The sequence below is a fragment of the Podarcis tiliguerta genome, assembly GCF_965153285.1.
Source record: "Podarcis tiliguerta genome assembly, chromosome: 1".
Lineage (NCBI taxonomy): Eukaryota > Metazoa > Chordata > Lepidosauria > Squamata > Lacertidae > Podarcis > Podarcis tiliguerta.
The window spans coordinates 89,401,721-89,422,007 of NC_139534.1; the positions used below are offsets into that span (position 1 = coordinate 89,401,721).

At 42.5% G+C, this 20,287-nt stretch overlaps 3 protein-coding genes across 6 annotated transcripts; all 3 read right to left on the reverse strand.

Moving 5' to 3' along the window:
- Window positions 1–537: 537 nt before the first annotated feature.
- LOC310657619 (disintegrin and metalloproteinase domain-containing protein 20-like) lies at window positions 538–20,098 on the reverse strand. 4 transcript variants are annotated; one of them, XM_083398560.1, is made up of 3 exons: window positions 19,941–20,098; window positions 6,226–6,358; window positions 538–2,534 (listed from the first exon to the last, which is right to left on the reverse strand). In XM_083398560.1, exons 2-3 carry the CDS (start codon window positions 6,291–6,293, stop codon window positions 650–652), a joined length of 1,953 nt encoding a protein of 650 aa, XP_083254686.1. In that variant the 5' UTR covers window positions 6,294–6,358; window positions 19,941–20,098; the 3' UTR covers window positions 538–649. The 4 variants fall into 4 exon arrangements, with proteins under 4 accessions (XP_083254686.1, XP_083254687.1, XP_083254685.1 ...); XM_083398561.1 differs by lacking the exon at window positions 19,941–20,098 and adding an exon at window positions 10,279–10,396; XM_083398559.1 differs by lacking the exons at window positions 6,226–6,358; window positions 19,941–20,098 and adding an exon at window positions 2,700–2,922.
- On the reverse strand, window positions 7,484–10,342 carry LOC310657614 (disintegrin and metalloproteinase domain-containing protein 21-like; the record flags this gene model as incomplete). Its single annotated transcript, XM_083398547.1, has 1 exon — window positions 7,484–10,342. The coding sequence occupies one exon, from the start codon at window positions 10,340–10,342 to the stop codon at window positions 8,129–8,131; it is 2,214 nt and encodes a 737-aa protein (XP_083254673.1). The 3' UTR covers window positions 7,484–8,128.
- On the reverse strand, window positions 15,770–19,944 carry LOC310657637 (disintegrin and metalloproteinase domain-containing protein 21-like). The gene has a single exon (XM_083398598.1). The coding sequence runs from the start codon at window positions 19,643–19,645 to the stop codon at window positions 17,531–17,533; it is 2,115 nt and encodes a 704-aa protein (XP_083254724.1). The 5' UTR covers window positions 19,646–19,944; the 3' UTR covers window positions 15,770–17,530.
- Window positions 20,099–20,287: the final 189 nt, after the last annotated feature.

Here is a 20,287-nt window from a genome sequence, read left to right on the forward strand (position 1 = left end):
AATCTGAGGCCTTTCTTCTTGTGCCTCCTCCTCAGGAGTTCTGGGGGGTGGCAACACAAGAAGGGGGCTTTTCAGTGGTGGCTCCCTACTTATGGAATGCTCCCCCTGAGGAGGCTCACCTGGCATCATGAAGAAATAGCTTTAGGCACTAAGCAAAAACTCCCCCCTCTTTTGCTAGACCTTTGTTTTTAGTTATCTGTGGTCTCCCGTGGTTGGAATGTTTTAATCCCACCTTTTAAAAATGGGATTTTATTTTACATTTATCTTTGGTTTTTATTTTATTTTCTGCTGGTTTCAATGTACAGTATGTGTTTGTTTTTATATTATAAATCACTTTGGATTACCTTCTTTAAAGTATGAAGAATAAATTAGATAAACAAATCAACATTTTGTCATTTTAACATTTTGTTTCCACGGTTCTCTGCATTCTTCAGTTGCTTTGATATGAAGACATGGAATCACTAAGATAACGTAACATTGTGATGCTCAGCTGTTAAAGTGTTTTGTTGCCTTTTTATCTCTGCATAATACTGTCCATTATTTCCTGCACATCTAGTTGACACATTCAGTGTATTGTTCAATTCTCTGATTCAGTTGGGACAGGATTTTCTTCCTCTTTTACACCTTCTTCATATGTTTTTTCTGGTTTTTATACAAACCGCTCTCTCAGACGCTTCCTGAAATAAATACCCAGCCCCAAAACAGCACAAATAGTAGAAACAAGAAATACAATTGCTGCTATAATTCCTGTCATGTTGACGCTATGTTTTGAAGTGTTCCCTGGTGGAGGAGGTCCACTGTCAATGCTGCCACCATTACCTTGGTTTAGACAGTCTGGAGGGGCCCAGCCATAATCACAATGACAATGTTTGTAAGTGTTGCATATTCCTCGATTATGACACTTTGTGACATTGCAATCATATTTCAAGAGGGACACATTCTTGCACTCCCCATTAATACACATCATTTCTGTGCCACAAGGAGTCCCATCTCTCACTGCTCCAATATCGGGTATCTCCATTCCAGCGTGGTAATCTGTACTCCAGCAATGCCTATTGCCAAGAGGCGTATTAATTATGGTGCTGTGTTCTTCCAAAGAAGGTAGTTTATAAACATTTTCACACTGGATTCGGCCGCACAAGGTGTTCTGAGTATCACATTTCTTATAAGTGTCGTGTCTAAGCCCACAGTTGCCAAAGCGATCACCTCGAGCATTCATTTCACTGAAACAATCCTTCGATGCACTGGTTGCTTTGTTGCCAAAGATCATTCTGCACTGCCCACTGTGAGTTGTGCAATTCCCATGATAGCAATATGCCCCATCACTACACGGGGCACCATCTTGTACATAAACATCTTCAGGACACCATTCTGAAGTCCCGTTGCAATACTCGGGGAGATCACAGCTGCTGACCTGTTCTCTGCAAACCTTATGAACAGGAAGATACTGACACTCAACACAGCACTCTCCAAAAGCACAAGCGGCTTCTGGACTCAACATGCAATTAGCCTGGCAACATGGATCCAACTTGCATTGCTCTGTTGAGCCACAATCACATTCCTCTTTATCTTCCACTACCTTGTTTCCACAGTATGCAAATTTATACATTAGATCAGGGTCTAGTGGAACAAACAAACACCGTCTGTTCCTTATTGAGAAGTAATCCTTGTAACTGCAATTGCTAAACTTATCTGAGCCTACTCCATATTCAGTCATAACGCAAGCATGTCTATCACAAGTGCAGTATTTTTCATCATGTTTCATTCCAAGATTATGTCCTACTGCATGGGCAAATATAACAGTAAAATCAAACAAACTGGGAGTCACATATGACTCAACGCCACTTGCCCAGTGGGCATTACAAACTGATCTTAAGTACGCTAACCCAAGTGTAGGTCCAAAACTTTTATATACAAATAAGTGAGCAGCATCAAGATGTGTATGCTTACTTAGTGACTTTTTTACAAACGTGACAAAATTGAGCAGTGTTTTTTCCATTGTGTCTTCGATTTTCATGAGGTTCTTTTCTGACCAAATCTCCAGGCCACCTATAGACAACTCAACAGCAAGTGGCTCATATATTGAGTTTGCAGCATGGATAATATCTAGAACTTGCAAAACAATACGACTTTCATTTCTGTCAAACCTGACATATCGTTCATGTTCTATCACAATGGCAAGCTCCACGTATCTGGTGTGTGTCCACCAGGCTCCTCTCGCATCAATTTGAACTGTTACATTATTTGTGCTTTGGATCATGGCCTCTTGGCGTCTTTGCTCTTCCTCTGTTAGCCCGCACCTCATTCGTACAGCACCCACCATTTCCTCCAATCTATACAGCACATGTTGAGAAGTAGCAGATGCCTGAACAGGTTCGATTTCATAGGTGCGGTTTTCTAAGTGCAACAGACCCCTGAGTCCCCCTGAGCAAGTGCTGAGGGTGACTCGAGAGGCAGGATGGCCTTTTACCGAGCCGCGGTAGAAGCAGTCATCTCTGATGAAAGGATAGTCCATCTGAAGGTCCCCCTCCCTACTGTAAGTGAAGACAGGGAAATGTTTAGGCACAAAGCTCTTCTTTTTCCTGAGCTTCACGATGTGGCCCTTCCCCTCAATTTGCAGCAAGTAAGTGATAGTGTGGGGGTTTTGTCCATATCGGGGGGTTAATTTCCTTGGGACAATCATCTCATAGGAGGCATACCTATAGCCCTGTGGAGGGTTCTGACCTGCAGTCTCACTCAACACATTCCATGAGATCAGCACCAGCAGCCAGGGAAGACTGCTTGTCATCTTCCCTGACAGGTGAAAGAATGCACTAAGGCACCCCATGGGATGGCCTGTTGTGGGCCCAAAGCAAAATGGGAAGGAGACTCCTATAGAGAGAGAAGGATTCTGATGATAGCAACCGTCTGTAGATTTACCTTTGGAATGTGGGCGGGCCTTAGGGACGGAATAGAATGCAGAGACTGGGCGAGTGGGAAGCGGGTCAGAGTGCCTGACAGGGGACTTAACAGGAAGAACAGAAAGGAGTGCTGATAGGCTGAGGGCCATAGTGTCAGGTAATCGTGGGAACTGAGTGCAGGGCAATGGAAGAAGACCTAGTCGCATAGCTGTCAACTTTTCCCTTTTCTTGTGAGGAATCCTATTTGGAATAAGGGAATTTCCCTTAGAAAAAGGGAAACGTTGACAGCTATGCGCTAGTAGGAGTTCCTATGGCCTTGTCATGAACAAATTTGGTATAGATATAGTATTTCTTGTGCCACTGAAGGGCTGGAAGCAGGATATGTGAACAGCAAGTTGCCTGCTCTAAAGAGATTTGGCCAGCAATATGCAGCAATAGCAGGTAAGGCGAAGGGGGAGTTTTTAATTATTATTATTTTATTAAATTTGTATAACGCCCTAAATCCATAGATCTCATAAATTTACAATATTAGATGCAGGTTGGAGTAAAGGTAAAGGTAAAGGTAAAGGTAAAGGTAAAGGTACCCCTGCCAGTATGGGCCAGTCGTGTCCGACTCTAGAGTTGTGCACCCATCTCACTTAAGAGGCCGGGGGCCAGCGCTGTCCATAGACACTTCCGGGTCACATGGCCAGCGTGACGAAGCTGCTCTGGCGAGCCAGCACCAGCGCAGCACACGGAAACGCCATTTACCTTCCCGCTATAAAGCGGTACCTATTTATCTACTTGCACTTAAGGGTGCTTTCAAACTGCTAGGTGGGCAGGAGCTGGGACCGAAAGACGGGAGCTCACCCCGCCGCAGGGATTCGAACTGCCGACCATGCGATCGGCAAGTCCTAGGCACTGAGGTTTTACCCACAGCGCCACCCGCAGGTTGGAGTAGTTTGTATCAAATGCTATAAATTTTATATGAAGGTGTTTTTAAAACAAATTATAGGAAGTCTTTACTTGTCCATCTGGTCCACAGTCACACTGTAGCTGTTACATACATGATGAAAAGGCTCACATTTAAAATTCTCCAATGTGTCTACTCATTTTGAGGTGGCTCACTCCTTGCCCCACCAACACACATGCGGGGCATAGAGGGCAGCTGCCCCTCATCCCAAGGGCATCTTGGCGGTGACTCTTGGCTGTGAGTCCTGGAAGAACTGCTCTCTGCCTTGCAGCCTTTTCCCACCTGACCTAGGAGGGAGGGGCGCTGACTGACTTCAGCTACAAAAGCTGAGACTGCTGAACACACCCTTCAGCTGGGGTGTTGTTTGCCGGATTTGGTTGGGAGGGGTGGTGGTTGCTGCTGTTGCTGGTTTTCTGTATTTTTATTATAGATCTTGTGATTTATGTGGAAATTGTTCAGTTTGGTTGTATATTTTTTATGTTTTCTTTATTGCTTATGACTACTTTAGTTATGTTGTAGTTATGAGTCCAGCTACAAAAGCTGAGGCTGCTGAAGAGGCCAGAGACCATCTTGGCTGTCTCTTAGTGCAGACCCAGGTCATCGAGCTTGAGCTTCCTCATGAACTACCATTGGCAGAATTGTTTGCATACCAGTGCAAGTATATAAATAGGTACCGCCTTACTGAAATCAAGATGGACTATATCCACAGCATTTCCCTCATTCACCAAGTTTGTAATTCCATCAAAAAAAAGAAATCAGATTGGTCTGGCATGACTTATTTTTGAAGCTTTTAAGGCACTTTCAACACCAAAAATCTGACATGGCTTTTAAAAATTCCATTGCATTTAAAACATGATAATGGATTTCCAGAATATTTTTTTCTTTTATTTTCATGACAAAATCAATTTTATTTGTGACAAATAGTTTTCTTTTGATTTACTGAGTGTTACAGGTCACACTCTAAATATATATTAAGCAGAATACATTTTTATAAAGAAATTAAAATACTCTCTTATCATAAAATCATAGAATTGTAGAGTTTGAAGGGATCATGAAGGTCTTCTACTCCAGCCCCCTGCAATCCAAGAATCTTTTGCCCAACATGGGCTCGAATCCACAACCCTGAGATTAAGAGTCTCTGCCCTACTGGCTTAATCTAGTTCTTTTTAAAAGTAATTTTGGTTTTATAAAAGATGACGACAACTGCAAATGTTTGTTTGTTTGTTTGTTTGTTTATTTAATAAAATTTATATACCACTTGATTGTGGGGGGGGGGACCTCAAAGCAGTTTTGAAAAGTAATATGTAATTGAAATATGTCACAAAGAGTTACAACATTATACAGCACACACATACAAACTGATTTAAATACATCTTTGGGATAATATGAATTTGTAGTAAATCAGCAGAGTGTCTTGGTAGAACAAATTGATTTATAGGCTTTAACAGACTAACTTTTTCTAATACTTTTTCTGGCAGAAAAGCATGTTATCTCTGAAATGAGGGTGTGTGGTTTTTTTACAGAGGTACGTCCTGGTTTTCTACACTTGCCTTTTATTTGTAAGGAACCTCTGTAGAAACAAAGAAAGGTGGTTTTCTCCATTTACAGTGGAGAGATGGATAGCTGAGGACCAGGCTTAAAACAGTGCCAGCGTGGACTCTGAGCAAGTGCAGACCTCAGACTATAAGCAAAAAGCCAGATGCCACTGTGTAAGATTAGCTGTCTTGGTGACTAGCAGCCTCATTCCCTGGGCTTTAGTTTCCTATTGTTTCAAATAAGTGTGCCTACTTCACCTATGAAATTTTGGAGAGTAAAAGAGCAGCTCAGCCCCACATTCCAATTTCTAGTCTGGAAAGAGGAAGGTCTAACAAGGGCATAATACTGCTTCCACCTTCCCCTTTTTCCTCTGCAGGCTGCTTCACCTTCAACTGTACTGAAAAGGGAAGAGCTGGGATGCTGTGGAATAGAGCATTGAAGCTCCTTCCTCCCTCAGCTGCAGTATCTGTGGCCAATATTTGCAACTCCGTTTGTGTGTGTGTGTGTGTGTGTGTGTGAGAGAGAGAGAGAGAGAGAGAGAGAGTGAGAGAGAGATGAGATCCAGTCTCCTCTATGTGCAACACTGAAATTGGTCCCTATATAATAAGATCAGTCTGCTATCAGCAGAACTTTGGAACTTAAGGATTAAAGCATCCCTCTTTTGTCCATAGCAACGTTCAGTAATCTCCCTTTTGGGTTTATTCAGAAGAAATTATTCATAACATTAGGACTTCTCAACCATTTTACACCTATTTTGATAAAAAATGTTAGCATTTGTACTTTCAGTGTTTTTAATCACTGCCTTTTGTCTTTTAAAACAAAGAAATAAACACTTACTTGTATATTTTGAGCGACTGGTTGTGAGCCAGAGCCAGGCTCTCTTGGATGAAACCAATTTTCTGCATCCATTTTAATCAAGGTTTAGGTCTGTTTGGCCATGGAAACTGCTTTTGTTATGCTGTATGATGACCTCAGTCAGGAGAGGGATGGGAGAATGTTTTAATTCCCTGTTAATCCTATTGATCTCTCAGCGGCTTTCAATACCATTCACCATGGTATCCTTCTGGAGCGGTTGTGTGAGGGTGGGCAGCACTGCTTTGCGGTGGTTCTGGTCTTACTTGGATAGTCATTTCCACAGGATGATGCTTGGGGAGTGCTTTTCAGCTTCACAAAGTCTTCAATGCAGGGCTCCTTAGGGATCAAGCATGGCCCCCATGCTGTTAAACATGTTAATCTACAGGGAACTGCTGGGTGGAGTCATCCAGAGTCTTGCAGTACGTTGACAGCAATATGTTGATGGCACATCTGGATTTCTTAACATCTACAAGTGTAGCAGTGGATGTGCCTGACTGATGTCTTGACTCAGTAATAGACTGGATGGGAGCCAATAAACTGAAGCTCAGTTCAGATTAAACTGAAGTGAATGGTTCCCTAGACTGGATGGATGGGAAATGGCCTCCTCTTGATGAGATTGCACTCCCTCTGAAGGAGTAGTTACATAGCTTGGGGATACTTCTGGAAACTTTGCTTTGCTGTCACTTGAGGCTCAAGTGGCCTTGGTAGCATGAAGTGCCTTCCATCTGCTTGGGCTGGTGGCCAACCATACTCTGATGACCTCTGGGTTAGATTACTCAATGTGTTATACAGGGGGCTGCCTTTGAAGGCAATTCAGAAGTTGGTACAGAATTCAGTAGCCAGGTTGCTCACGGAGGCAAGACAGTCTGAGCACATAACACCAATCCTGGCCCAACCACACTGGTTACCAATCAGTTTCTGAGCCCAATTCAAAGTGCTGGTTTTGACCTACAAAGCATATTGTGGCTCAGTACCCAAATACCTGAAGAAACACCTCTCCCCGTATAAACCAGCATAGACCCTACAATAATAATCTGAGGCCTTTCTTCTTGTGCCTCCTCCTCAGGAGTTCTGGGGGGTGGCAACACAAGAAGGGGGCTTTTCAGTGGTGGCTCCCTACTTATGGAATGCTCCCCCTGAGGAGGCTCACCTGGCATCATGAAGAAATAGCTTCAGGCACTAAGCAAAAACTCCCCCCTCTTTTGCTAGACCTTTGTTTTTAGTTATCTGTGGTCTCCCGTGGTTGGAATGTTTTAATCCCGCCTTTTAAAAATGGGATTTTATTTTACATTTATCTTTGGTTTTTATTTTATTTTCTGCTGGTTTCAATGTACAGTATGTGTTTGTTTTTATATTATAAATCACTTTGGATTACCTTCTTTAAAGTATGAAGAATAAATTAGATAAACAAATCAACATTTTGTCATTTTAACATTTTGTTTCCACGGTTCTCTGCATTCTTCAGTTGCTTTGATATGAAGACATGGAATCACTAAGATTACGTAACGTTGTGATGCTCAGCTGTTAAAGTGTTTTGTTGCCTTTTTACTGCTCTACAACAGGCATATTTTAGGATATCACCTCAGTTACTCAAATGACATCAGTGGTTATGTTGCTTTCTGTGAGAATGGGATTTTATTCAGAGCCTGGCTTTTGCTGAAAGTATTTAGCATTCCTCCACATTATTTTCCCCAGTAGGCTTAAGGGAGAAAATTCTGAGAGTTATCGAGACTGCAGACAACATCAACACATTGCAGAGTTCTGTCCTATTGTGCCTAGTAGACAAATGAAGAAGGGCTTTAAAAACTTTAGGAACTTAAATGTATCACTGCATAATATTGTCCATTATTTCCTGCACATCTATTTGACACATTCAGTGTATTGTTCAATTCTCTGATTCAGTTGGGGCAGGATTTTCTTCCTCTTTTACACCTTCTTCATATGTTTTTTCTGTTTTTTTTACAAACCGCTCTCTCAGACGCTTCCTGAAACAAATACCCAGCCCCAAAACAGCAAAAATAGTAGAAACAAGAAATACAATTGCTGCTATAATTCCTGTCATGTTGACGCTACGTTTTGAAGTGTTCCCTGGTGGAGGAGGTCCACTGTCAATGCTGCCACCATTACCTTGTTTTAGACAATCTGGAGGGGCCCAGCCATCATCACAATGACAATGTTTGTAGGTGTTGCATATTCCTCGATTATGACACTTTGTGACATTGCAATCATATTTCAAGAGAGACACTTTCTTGCACTCCCTATTAATACACATCATTTCTGTGCCACAAGGAGTCCCATCTCTCACTGCTCCAATATCGGGTATCTCCATTCCAGCGTGGTAATCTGTACTCCAGCAATGCCTATTGCCAAGAGGCGTATTAATTATGGTGCTGTGTTCCTCCAAAGAAGGTACTGTATCAACATTTTCACACTGGATTCGGCCGCACAAGATGTTCTGAGTATCACATTTCTTATAAGTGTCATGTCTAAGCCCACAGTTGCCAAAGCGATCACCTCGAGCGTTCATTTCACTGAAACAATCCTTTGATGCACCGGTTGCTTTGTTGCCAAAGATCATTCTGCACTGCCTAGTGTGAGTTGTGCAATTCCCATGATAGCAATATGCCCCATCACTACATGGGGCACCATCTTGTACATAAACATCTTCAGGACACCATTCTGAAGTCCCGTTGCAATACTCGGGGAGATCACAGCTGCTGACCTGTTCTCTGCAAACCTTATGAACTGGAAGATACTGACACTCAACACAGCACTCTCCAAAAGCACAAGCAGCACTTGGACTCAGCATGCAATTGGACTGGCAGCATGGATCCAACTTGCATTGATCAGGTGAACCACAATCACATTCCTCTTTATCTTCCACTATTTTGTTTCCACAGTATGCAAATTTATATATTTTAGTGGAGTCTGGTGGAGTTAGCAAACACTGCCTGTTTCTTCTGTTGAAATATTCTTTATAACTACAGTTGCTAAACTTATCAGAGGTTGTTTGATATTCAGCCATTATGCAAGAACTTCGATTACAAGTACAGTATCCTACATCATGTTGCATGCCAAGAATGTGTCCTAATTCATGGGAAAATGTGTGAGAAATAAGGAACAAACTGGGAGTCACATATGATTCAACACCAGATGCCCAATGGGGGTTACAAACTGTTCCTATGTATGCTAATCCAAGTGTACTTCCAAAACTCTTATATATAAATAAGTGAGCAGCATCAAGTTGTATACGTTTACTTAGTGAACTTTTTAAAAAGTGGGTGAAGGTATTATGAGTGTCATCTATGCTGTCAAAAATTTCTATGAGGTTTTTTTCTGTCCATATTTCCAAGCCAGCTATAGACAGCTCAAGAGACAGTGGCTCATACATTGAGTTTGCAGTATGGATGATATCCATAACTTGCCTAGCAACACGACTTTCATTTTTGTCAAACCTGACATATCGTTCATGTTCTATCACGATTGCAACCTCTAGGTACCTGGTGTGTGGCAACCAGGCTCCTCTAGCAGCACTTTCAGTCAATACTTTTCTTTTGTTTTGGAACATGGCCTCTTGGCTCCTTTGCTTTTCCTCTGTTAACCCACACCTCATGCGAACAGCACCTTCGATTCCCTCCAATCTGTACAGCACATGTTGAAAAGTACCAGGTGCCTGAACAGGTTCAATTTCAAAGGTGTAATTTTCTAAGTGAAGCAGACCTCTGAGGCCCCCCGAGCAAGTGCTGAGTGTGACCCTAGAGGAAGGCTTGTCTTGTACAAAGCCATGGTAGAAGCAGTCATCTTTGATGAAAGGATAGTCCACCTGGAGCTCTCCATCCTTACTGTATGTGATGACAGTAAAGTGTTTAGGGACAACACTCTTCTTTTTCCTGAGTGTCACCACATGATCCTTCCCCTCAATCTGCAGCAGGTATGTGACATCATGAGTTTCCTGTTCTCCATATCGGGGAGTCAGTTTCCTTGGGATGATCACTTCATAAGAAGCATATCTAAAACCCTGTGGTGGTTTCTGACCTGCATTCTCACATAACACGTTCCATGAGATCAGCACCAGTAGCCAGGCAAGATTGCTAGTCATTTTCCTTGATCAGTGAAATAATTCACTAGATCACTCCACTCTTGCTTGTCTTTCTCAATAGGGAAGCTCCTTGTGGGTGCAAGGCAAGATAGGAAGAAGGCTGCATGTTAGATAGAGGAGAAGGATTCTGTCTATAGCAACCGTCAGGAGATTTCCCTTTGGAATGTGGGCGGAGCTTGGTTATGAACAAGACGGAATGGGGAGAGAATGGAAAGGGTGGGGGAGAACCTAGAAGATGGTTAGCAAAAAGGGCAGTTACAGGAAGAACAGGATGTTCTGTGGACAATTTTCAGACCAAGATGTTAGGGTAGTGGAAGATAACCAAAATCACTAACCTTATATTAATACAAGATATATGAACTCTATTTAGGAGAGGCTCCTTGGGGGTTGTTACTATCTTGCTTTCACTGGAGTGATCCTCTTCAAAGATAATTTTAAGCTCCCCAAGGTCAATGTTATAGGGAGACGGGCCATGTCAAGGAACATTAAGCCACATCAATTGGATCCTGTGTCACTGATGGAGATAGCAGTACATGTTTCCTCCTAATATGTGGATAACCTCCTCTCGGAATCTGAGACAAACATCAGGCATTCACCTAGTTCTCCGGACCACAGGAGCCTAAAGTTGCAGGCTTGGTTGGCTACCAGATGCAGAAATGCACACCTGGTGAATAAAGACTTTGCATGAGTAAAAGGAAACTCATGAGCAAGTCAGTCTTCAAAAGCAGACCAATTCCTCAGACAATACTTAATGGACCATAGCTATGCTCTTGGTGGGAATCTGAAGGTTCAAGCTTAAGTTATAGGCAGTGGAATTATGTCTGTGCACCACCACCACCCAGATTCCAGTCTTAGGACATTCCAGAGCTAGATGGATCAATTATCAGACTCAGTATAAGGCATGTCCCAATGTTCCTATTCCTGCTGTTGAGTCTTCAGGATAACTGTTTTTTTCCCTCCTGCCTGTTGGTTTTCGCAGCAGGAAAACCCTGACTAGTATCATGGCAGTTTGCACATCAAAGTAAATGGTCATAGCCTGATGATTTGTCATGCTTTTTATTTAATAACTGACAAAAGTTTCAGGGTAGGGAGGAGGTCACTGAGGTAACATAGGGGCTGTTAAAAAGGGGTTTTGAATACTTGAATGTGATTAATCAAATCATGATGTGCTGTGTATAAAGACTGTTCTGCTGCTAGAAACTGCTGTTCCCCTTACCACAGACAAGATAACCTTACAATTGGACGACCCTTGCACTTGGTTTGGTAGCTGCAGCTAGTACAAAATGCAGCTGCTAGGTGGCTTAGTGGAACAACCTGTAGTGGTCAGTGTTAGAAACTCATGTATATAAGCCAGGCACCAAATGGCTCCTTAAACCAAGGTTACAGTCGCCAAAATGTAATGTCCAGTTCCCATTTTAGCATCAATGGTTCTAAATTCTTATTTTTCAAATGATGGACTGACTGTGACTGATTATCAGTTAAATTTCCGGCTTGTTCAGATGACTACCTTGAGCTAGGTTAAGAAATTTGAGAACTTAAAGAAGAAAAGTCACCTTTATCCAAGTACAATTCACAAATATATTGGCCTATTCCAATCTTTTTTTCTTATTGGTGAAACAGACCATTCATAATGTTGAGATATTCTTCACAACTGTGAGGTAAGTGAAGACAAGCTACAATAATGAACCATAACAATGTTCACTGCTCCTGCTCAAGCTGCACAGAAAAAAGCACTTTGGTTCCTGAAATTAATTCCAATTGTGCAAATAAAATATAACTGATAGAATGACTTGCCTGTCTGGCCCCCATGCATCTTCCTTCCTGCTTGCTTGTTCTCTTCCATGCTCACATAGGGGGAACAACAGCAGAAAGGCAACTCATTTCCAGGTACAATACATTTAATTGTCTTGGTCAACAATGAAAAAGGATGGAATATTTGTAAGACTTTTAGGTCTATTTCTAATGAGATAGATGATAGATAGATAGATAGATAGATAGATAGATAGATAGATAGATAGATAGATGGATGATAGACAGACAGACAGACAGACAGACAGATAGATAGATAGATAGATATTCCAGTCACCTATCTGTGTTACGAACTCTATATGGACCACCCTCAATGTAAGACAAACTATCAGCAGAATTTTGGAGTTTCACAATAACTTTATACAACTGGGGTATCTATATCACTTTTTCAGTACAAGGGAATTTGACATTCCTTTTTAAAAATCAATTTTATTTTGAAAATTGTAATGTATTCCCAATTGGACAGTTATTTATTTTTCTCCTATTTCCATGACTAAATGTAGTTGAAATGGCTTGATGCATTATTATTTTGTCCACATCAGCTGTCAGTACAGTTATCTTTCTTGAGGATTTATTCAGAAGAGATTATTCAGAAAATTAAGAAATCTCATTTAATGGACTTCTGAGCCATTTTACACCTATATCAGATAAAAAATGCAGGCATTTTGCTTTTAGTTCTTAAGCACTGTTTTTTCACATTTTTAAATAAACAAATAAATAAATGCTTCTTATTGGTAAGATTGTTTTATATTTTGTCCATATAACATTAATATTTTTGCTTCCACAGTTCTCTGTATCCTCTTTTTAGGTGGCTTTGATATGATGGTTTGAATTTGCTCATTAGGAACCCAATGAGACAGGAAGCAAATAGTGATAAAAGACTAGAAACCAGATTATTTCTGTTTAATGGTACACAGTTCTTCATGTAAGGCATATTGTCATACAGAAGATAATTTAATGTGACGTTAAAATAAGTATTTTTTATTTATGTAAAATAAATTACTGTAATATTACATTGCTTAAAGTTGCTTCATTTTCTTCAAAATTTGAGAACATTGTCATTGTAGTTGCACTGACAAAACAAGCAATCAATGCATGCCATTGGCCATCCTCTTTGCTACTTCCAGACTATCCAGTTGTGAAAATGAACATGTAAGTTCCACAGCATATCTTAATTTCCAGGTTTCCTGACATTTTTAAAATAAAGTTCATAGTTCCTCAGCCAGGCTTATGGGCCAGAATCCTGGGGCCTTCAGCAGGGTGATGACATATAAAAATGTGTTAGGCAGCAAACAGAGAAAGAAAATGATTCCCTGAACACCATTCATATTGATCAAGAGCAGGAGGATAGAATATTCTACTTCATTTTTGTTCGTTTGTGAGCTTATATAAGATATCGGCTATGGCGGGGGTTCCCAACATGGTGCCTCCTGTGATGCCTGTGAAAGGTCTCAGGAAGTAACCTCTCAAAACTGCAATGCATTAGAGAATGTTTGCTCTTCCTGCTTAGTTCTTGTTTGAACTGGTTTGGCCTTTACCACACTGAATACCTTCGCCCCTTAAACATGCCCACCCCTTCACTGAATGCCAGAACTAGACACTCACCATTCTGTTCTAAACAGAGAAGTGATGGATTCTCGCTGCAAGCGAACACAGCAGTGGATTCTTTTGGTGCCCTCTCCCCATTGATGAGGTGGCTGACCATTTTGTGGCCCTGTCTCTTTTTCTACTTTAAGATGTGGCAGCCATTTTGTGACTGGTTAAAAACATTTGGTTTAAAAAGGAAACATCCATAGGGCATTAATTCTACAGTTAATTCACTGCCCATTGCCTTATCCCTTCTTAACACCCACCGTCCTTTCCCTTGGTTACAAAAACAATCCCATTCCCAGGGGCTAAATTGACCTTTCCCTTTCAAATTCCTGCTCACTGGAATTTGAGCCATACCCCGATTTTACTAACTGCATTAGCAGCTGGGGGAAGCTAGTCAGGCATATAAATTTAGATAAGCCTAGTGAGTAAGCCTGTTCAATTGGCTAGAAGCAGATACAGGAAACCTTTTTGCATCAACAGCCAAGATCTTTAATGCCCCCACCCCATGGGCCACCTTTGACAGGTATGCAGTAGCCACACACCTGTTATTATTATTATTATTATTATTATTATTATTAATTTATTTGTACCCCGCCCATCTGGCTGGGTTCCCCCAGCCACTCTGGGCGGCTTCCAACAAAGATTAAAAATACATTAAAATGTCACACATTAAAAACTTTCCTGAACAGGGCTGCCTTCAGATGTCTTCTAAAGGTCAGGTAGTTATTTATCTCTTTGATATCTGATGGGAGGGCGTTCTACAGGGCGGGCGCCACTACCGAGAAGGCCCTCTGCCTGGTTCCCTGTAGCTTTGCTTCTCGCAATGAGGGAACCGCCAGAAGGCCCTCGGCGCTGGACCTCAGCGTCCGGGCAGAACGATGTGATTGGAGACGCTCCTTCAGGTATACTAGGCCAAGGCTGTTTAGGACTTTAAAGGTCAACACCAACACTTTGAATTGTGCTCGGAAACGTACTGGGAGCCAATGTAGGTCTTTCTATACCGGTGTTATGTGGTCTCAGCGGCCGCCCCCAGTCACCAGTCTAGCTGCCGCATTCTGGATTATTTTACATAATGATGTCAGGTAACTGATAAGTGTGCAGTACCATGCACATGCTAAAGTTGACTTATAGGGTGAAGGGAGAGGTTATTTGCATAAAATGCAGTGGCAAAGCAGCACCCAGCAAGATTAAGTGCTCCACTCACCAACTGGTAAATAGAGGATTCAATTCCGCTCTCTGCAGGGATTTACTTTGCTAATGTACTCCCCACTAGTGAAGCAGCACCCAACAGGATTGAACCCTGCCCATGAGCTGATACCACCGGTGGGTATGGTTTGTGGAAAATGTCCTCATGGGCTAAATTGGAACCCCTGATAGGGCCAAGATTGACCTGTGAGCCAGAGGTTCCCCACCCCTGAGCTAGAGGGAGTCCCAACCGGCAAAATGTCAAAATAGGTCTGCTAAGTAGCCAGGAACATTTGACAGCATAAATGACACTGGAGTGGCAAAACCCAATGAGGACTGTACCAACTCTAACACTGTACGTGTTTCAAACTGTCACTTTAATAGATATCATGTGCTTTGCTCTCATTAAATTCCTTGAGGTGTCCCAATAAAAAATATTGCACTGGCTGCAGAAGGCATGACTACCAAATAATCTACAGTAATTTATGTCTAGAGGCTATTATTACTTTGAATAAATGGCAAAAATTAGCTGTAATTGTAGACAACTATACTGTTCCAGGAATTATTTGCATTCATAAAACCAATCACAATACCAAAACAAATTGGTGTTCTCTTGATGAAAAGCTGATATACACCTTTTTATGAAGACATCACTATTGCAGAGTGTTTAACTAGCACCAGGGAAACCTGCCATGAAATTAGCAGGGACAGTCACCAAGATCTATCTGAGACCAGATGCTATTACCTACCTCACAGGCTATTGTGAGGGGGGAAATGAGATCTATGCTTATTTGAGGTCCATGGATGAAAGGTGAAATACAAATGTAATAAATAAAAATACTTTTACATAAAATATTTTTATTAAGTAATCTGAAATAATTTCTAAGCAATAGTTTTCATGGTTGTACATCAGTAAAGGGCATTCAAAACAGTATATTGTACAATATGATAAAGATAAATTACGAAAGATGGGTGATATATATATATAAACTCTCACTGTTCTGAGCAAGTATCACTGTTAAGAACTGTAAACTGATTCTTCCAGGAAATATCCAAGTGTTAAACAATGCAGTCCTGATGAAGGGTTTGTGAGAGGGAAGTCAAAGACGAATGCTTTCGGTTAAATTAGAATGCAAGACAGACTGAGACAGAAAGGCAAAATTTGTATTTAATTGAACCAGTTTCACTAGAGCAATTTTCTTACATTACACAGGCCCATAAATAATGTTTTCACCCCAGATGTTTGATTGTTCAAAGGGCATACAATACTGCTATAGAACATATACCACATAGCTCTGCTGGCTTGCACTTTTGTGTTCTGCAAAAACCATACATGAAATCTCCCAGAATTTATATTGTATGCCATTGCAAATCAAAAGCATGAGTTTACATTTATTCTTGTGAGGCAGCTTATGAATAGTCATAACATACTGGAGTTATGTATAGAGCAGCAGTGTGTCAGTTATACTACTAATGGATGCTGCAGTTCCCAACACACTTACACATGATTAAATATCATTTAAAGAGCTACACAAATCTTGAGTAAGAGGTTCGTGAATGTGCAATTGTCAGATGTTTTACCTCATTCCTAAAGGCATTTCAGATGTGTGAAGAAACCAATTGTATTGTCATTATTGCAGTTAAAAGAATTGTTCATAATTCTTTTTGAATGTATCATCTTTCTGGGTTTGTCTCTGGATGGCATTCTCTTGCTACTTCAATTTTTTCCCAAGCTTCCAATCCTGTCTAATTTACAGAGTACAAAAGTTAGTTTCATTGTATGCTTTTGCCTCCACAAAATGGCATTTAGAAAGATTCTTGTGGGCTTGAATATATTTTATTAGAATGGGCATATACATAATTTGCTTGAAGATGCAACTGTAAAACACTGTCCAGTTTAATTCTTTGAGCAAACTTTGTAAATGTCCACTTCCAATGCAATGTTATTAAATGCATGCATAAATCGTTACATGAGCTTTCTTGTGGACCCAACATTTTGTTTTGGAAATTAACTACTGATATGCTTGGCCTTCAACAAGAACATGGAACTACAGTTTCTCCATTCAGAGAGCAGAGGTACATTGTTTTTAAAAACCACAGGTGCCAATTAGAATAATTGGTCAGGTTTCAATTTATTTCCCTAATAAACAATTTGCATTACCTCCACATGACCTACAAATAAGATCAGTCTGATAGGACCTTTTTAAACAGGCCCTGGTCAGCCCCAACCCACACTAGAGTGCTCTGTTTATGTGATACTCCACAGTAATTATGTTACAACAGGCCCCATGGGAAGTCATCCTCAAACATTACTATCTAGGTGCCCAAGTATTTTCATAAGCTGATGAGCCTAGAAAATTAATAGCAAGTCAGATTTTTAAATTACTAAGAGAGGCCAGACTTGTTTTACAAGCAACAAAATACATTATTTGCAGCATAATGTACTGAGTGAAATCTTTTATAAGCTCAACATCTCCTAAGTGTTTGCAATGTCAGATTAGACACTTTAGGACTTGCTGTCTTTTGAGAGCTTACTGGAGTCTGACACTTCAATGAGTAATATACAGTAAGTAATTTCAACCCTTCTATCAGTGAAATTCCTTATATGATTCCAACCCCAGCTCCAATAACAACAGTAAAAATAACTATTACAATGCTTATAGTCATACCTAAATTGCCACTCTTAGGTGGAGGGGGTCCACTGTCAATGCTGCCACCATAACCTTCATTTAGACAATATGGAGGGGCCCAACCATAGTCACAATGACAATTTTTATGAGAGTTGCACATTCCTCTGTTGTGGCACTTTGTTTGATTACAGTCATAGTTCAGAAGGGATACCTTGATACAATACCTATTAATACATATCATGCCATCACCGCATTGTGTGCCATCTCTCACTGCTCCAATATCAGCTATGCCCATTCCACTTGGGTAGTATGTACCCCAGCACAAGTTGTTGTTAACAGGAGTTTGTATTATGGTGTTCTGCTCATTCAGATTGGACACTTTATCGATATTTATGCACTGGACTCTTCCACACAAGATACTACTTGTTTCACATTTCTTATAAACATCACCAGGAATAACGCCACAATTGCCAAAGCGGTCACCTCGCGTATTTATTTCTTTGAAGCAATCTAGTGGGGCAACTGTTGCTTGTTTGCCAAATATCATTTTGCACTGTTGAATGTGAGTAGAGCATTTCCCGTGATAGCAATAGGCACCATCATAGCATGGAGCTCCATCTTGCACATAAACATCTTCAGGACACCACTCTGAAATCCCAGTGCAGTATTCAGGAAGATCACAGATGTCAGTCCTTTCTCTACAAACTGTTCCAGCTGGAAGAAACTGACAGTTGGCACAGCATGTTCCAGAAGCACAAGTGGCTCCTGACCGCAACATACAATTCGACTGGCAACATGCATCCAATTCACAATGAAATTCTGAACCGCAATCACATTGTTCTCCGCTCTCTACCACCTTGTTTCCGCAGTTTTCGAGCTCATACAGTTTCTCATGCTCTGGTGGAATTAACAGACATTGTTTCCTACCACTATTCATTAGGGTAGAATAACTATCAAAACTGCAATTGCTAAACTGACTTGTGTTGCTCTGTAATGAAGCCATAATGCAAGAATGCTGACTACAAGTGCAGTATTTCTCATCATGTTGCATGCCAAGGTTATGGCCCAACTGATGAGCAAAAGTTATAGCAAATGAGAACAAACTAGAAGTAATAAATGCCTCGACAGCAGATGCCCAAATGGGATCACACACTGTTCCCACAAATGATAATCCAAGCTTATCTCCAAAATGCTTATATACAAATAAGTGGCCAACATCATGCCTTAGATGGTGGATGAAGGTCGTTTTTCTCCAAGTATTAAAAACATCAAGCAGTTCATCTATACTTTTAGCAATTGCCATGAGGTTCTTTTGTGACCATATTTCCAGTCCAACTAGGACTACATGAATCCCAAGAGGCTTATAGAGTGAATCTGCAATATGGACAATATCCAGTACTTCTCTAGCAGCAAGACTTTCATTTCTGCCAGTATGGACAAACAGCTCATGTTCCACTACAACTGCAACCTTCACATATCTGGCATGTGTCTGCCAGAGTGCTCCCTGGGAACTTTTGAGCTCTACATTCTCTGGGATCTGGATCATGGCCTCCTGGAGATTTTGATCTCCCTTAGTGAGCCCGCACCTCATGCGGACGGCGCCTTCCTTTTCTTCCAGCCGATAAACCACATGTTGAAAGTTCGTGGGTGCCTGGACCGGCTCGATTTCGTACGTCTTGTTTTCCACCTGCAGGAGGCCCCTAAGGCCTCCTGAGCATGTGCTGACCGCGACCAGAGAGGAGGGCTGGCCTTGCACAAACCCGTGGTAGAAGCAATCGTCCCTGACGAAAGGGTAGTCCGCCTGGAGGTCTCCCTCCTTGCCGTAGGTGAACACCGGGAAGTGTTGAGGCACGAAGCCTCTCTTCTGCCGGAGGTGCACCACGCGGCCCTTCCCCTGCAGCTCCACGAGGTACGTGAGGTCTTGGGGCTCCCGCCCGCGACGCGGCGCCATCCTCCTCGGGATGATCACCTCATAGGAGACGTATCGGAAGCCCTGAGGCGGCGCCTGGCTCGAGGCCTGGCTCAGGAAGACGCCCGAGGCCAGCAGCAGCCACGCCAGTCCCCCGCCGGCGCCTCCCGGCCCCATATCTCCCCTCGCGCGCGGGCCGGGGAGCGGCCGGAGGGCCTCGCCTCACGCGGGAAGGCGGCAGCCAGGCAGGGAGTGGGAAGAAGAAGGACGAGGCTCCTCCGCTGCTGCCGCCGACGCCACCGGCGCCACCGCTGCCATGCGGGGAGGAGAGCAGCCATCGGTGGTGTCCTCCGCCCGGCGCTCCAGCAACCGTGGAACTGAGCGGCCCGAGGGGAGGGGCGAGCGCGGGAGCCGCGGCGGCGGCGGGGGGGCCGGGAAAACGACGCCGTTCCAGAACAAAACAGTGGCTTACCTGGCTTTTCCCCTCCAGGCGGGGCGCTCGGCCTGATTTTGCGGTCTCGCCGCCGCCCTTCTCCCGCCGCTGGTCAGCCGCCGCGCCGCTCTCCCTCGAGGCTCCCCTGAGAGGAATTCAGCAGGTGCTTTTTGTCCCACGCGCGCCGCTTTCCCGTGCCAAGAACAAGCTCCCCGCGCCTCGTTTCTCCGCCTTCTCCTTAGGGGTTTATTCGGAGGGTGTGGGCGCGAAAAATAACAAAAGCCTCTCTGTGGCGCCTGCATGAACCGAGAGGGCGGCGAAGCACACGGAGCCGACGGCCGGTGGGTCCAAGAAGCCGGTGCAACCCACGAGGGCTCCTCTGGCCC

Coding starts and splice junctions, on each gene's coding strand:
- LOC310657619 (XM_083398558.1), bottom strand. CDS start 2,827: ATGGGGTGCCTTAGTGCATTCTTTCACCTGTCAGGGAAGATGACAAGC.
- LOC310657637 (XM_083398598.1), bottom strand. CDS start 19,645: ATGGGGCCGGGAGGCGCCGGCGGGGGACTGGCGTGGCTGCTGCTGGCC.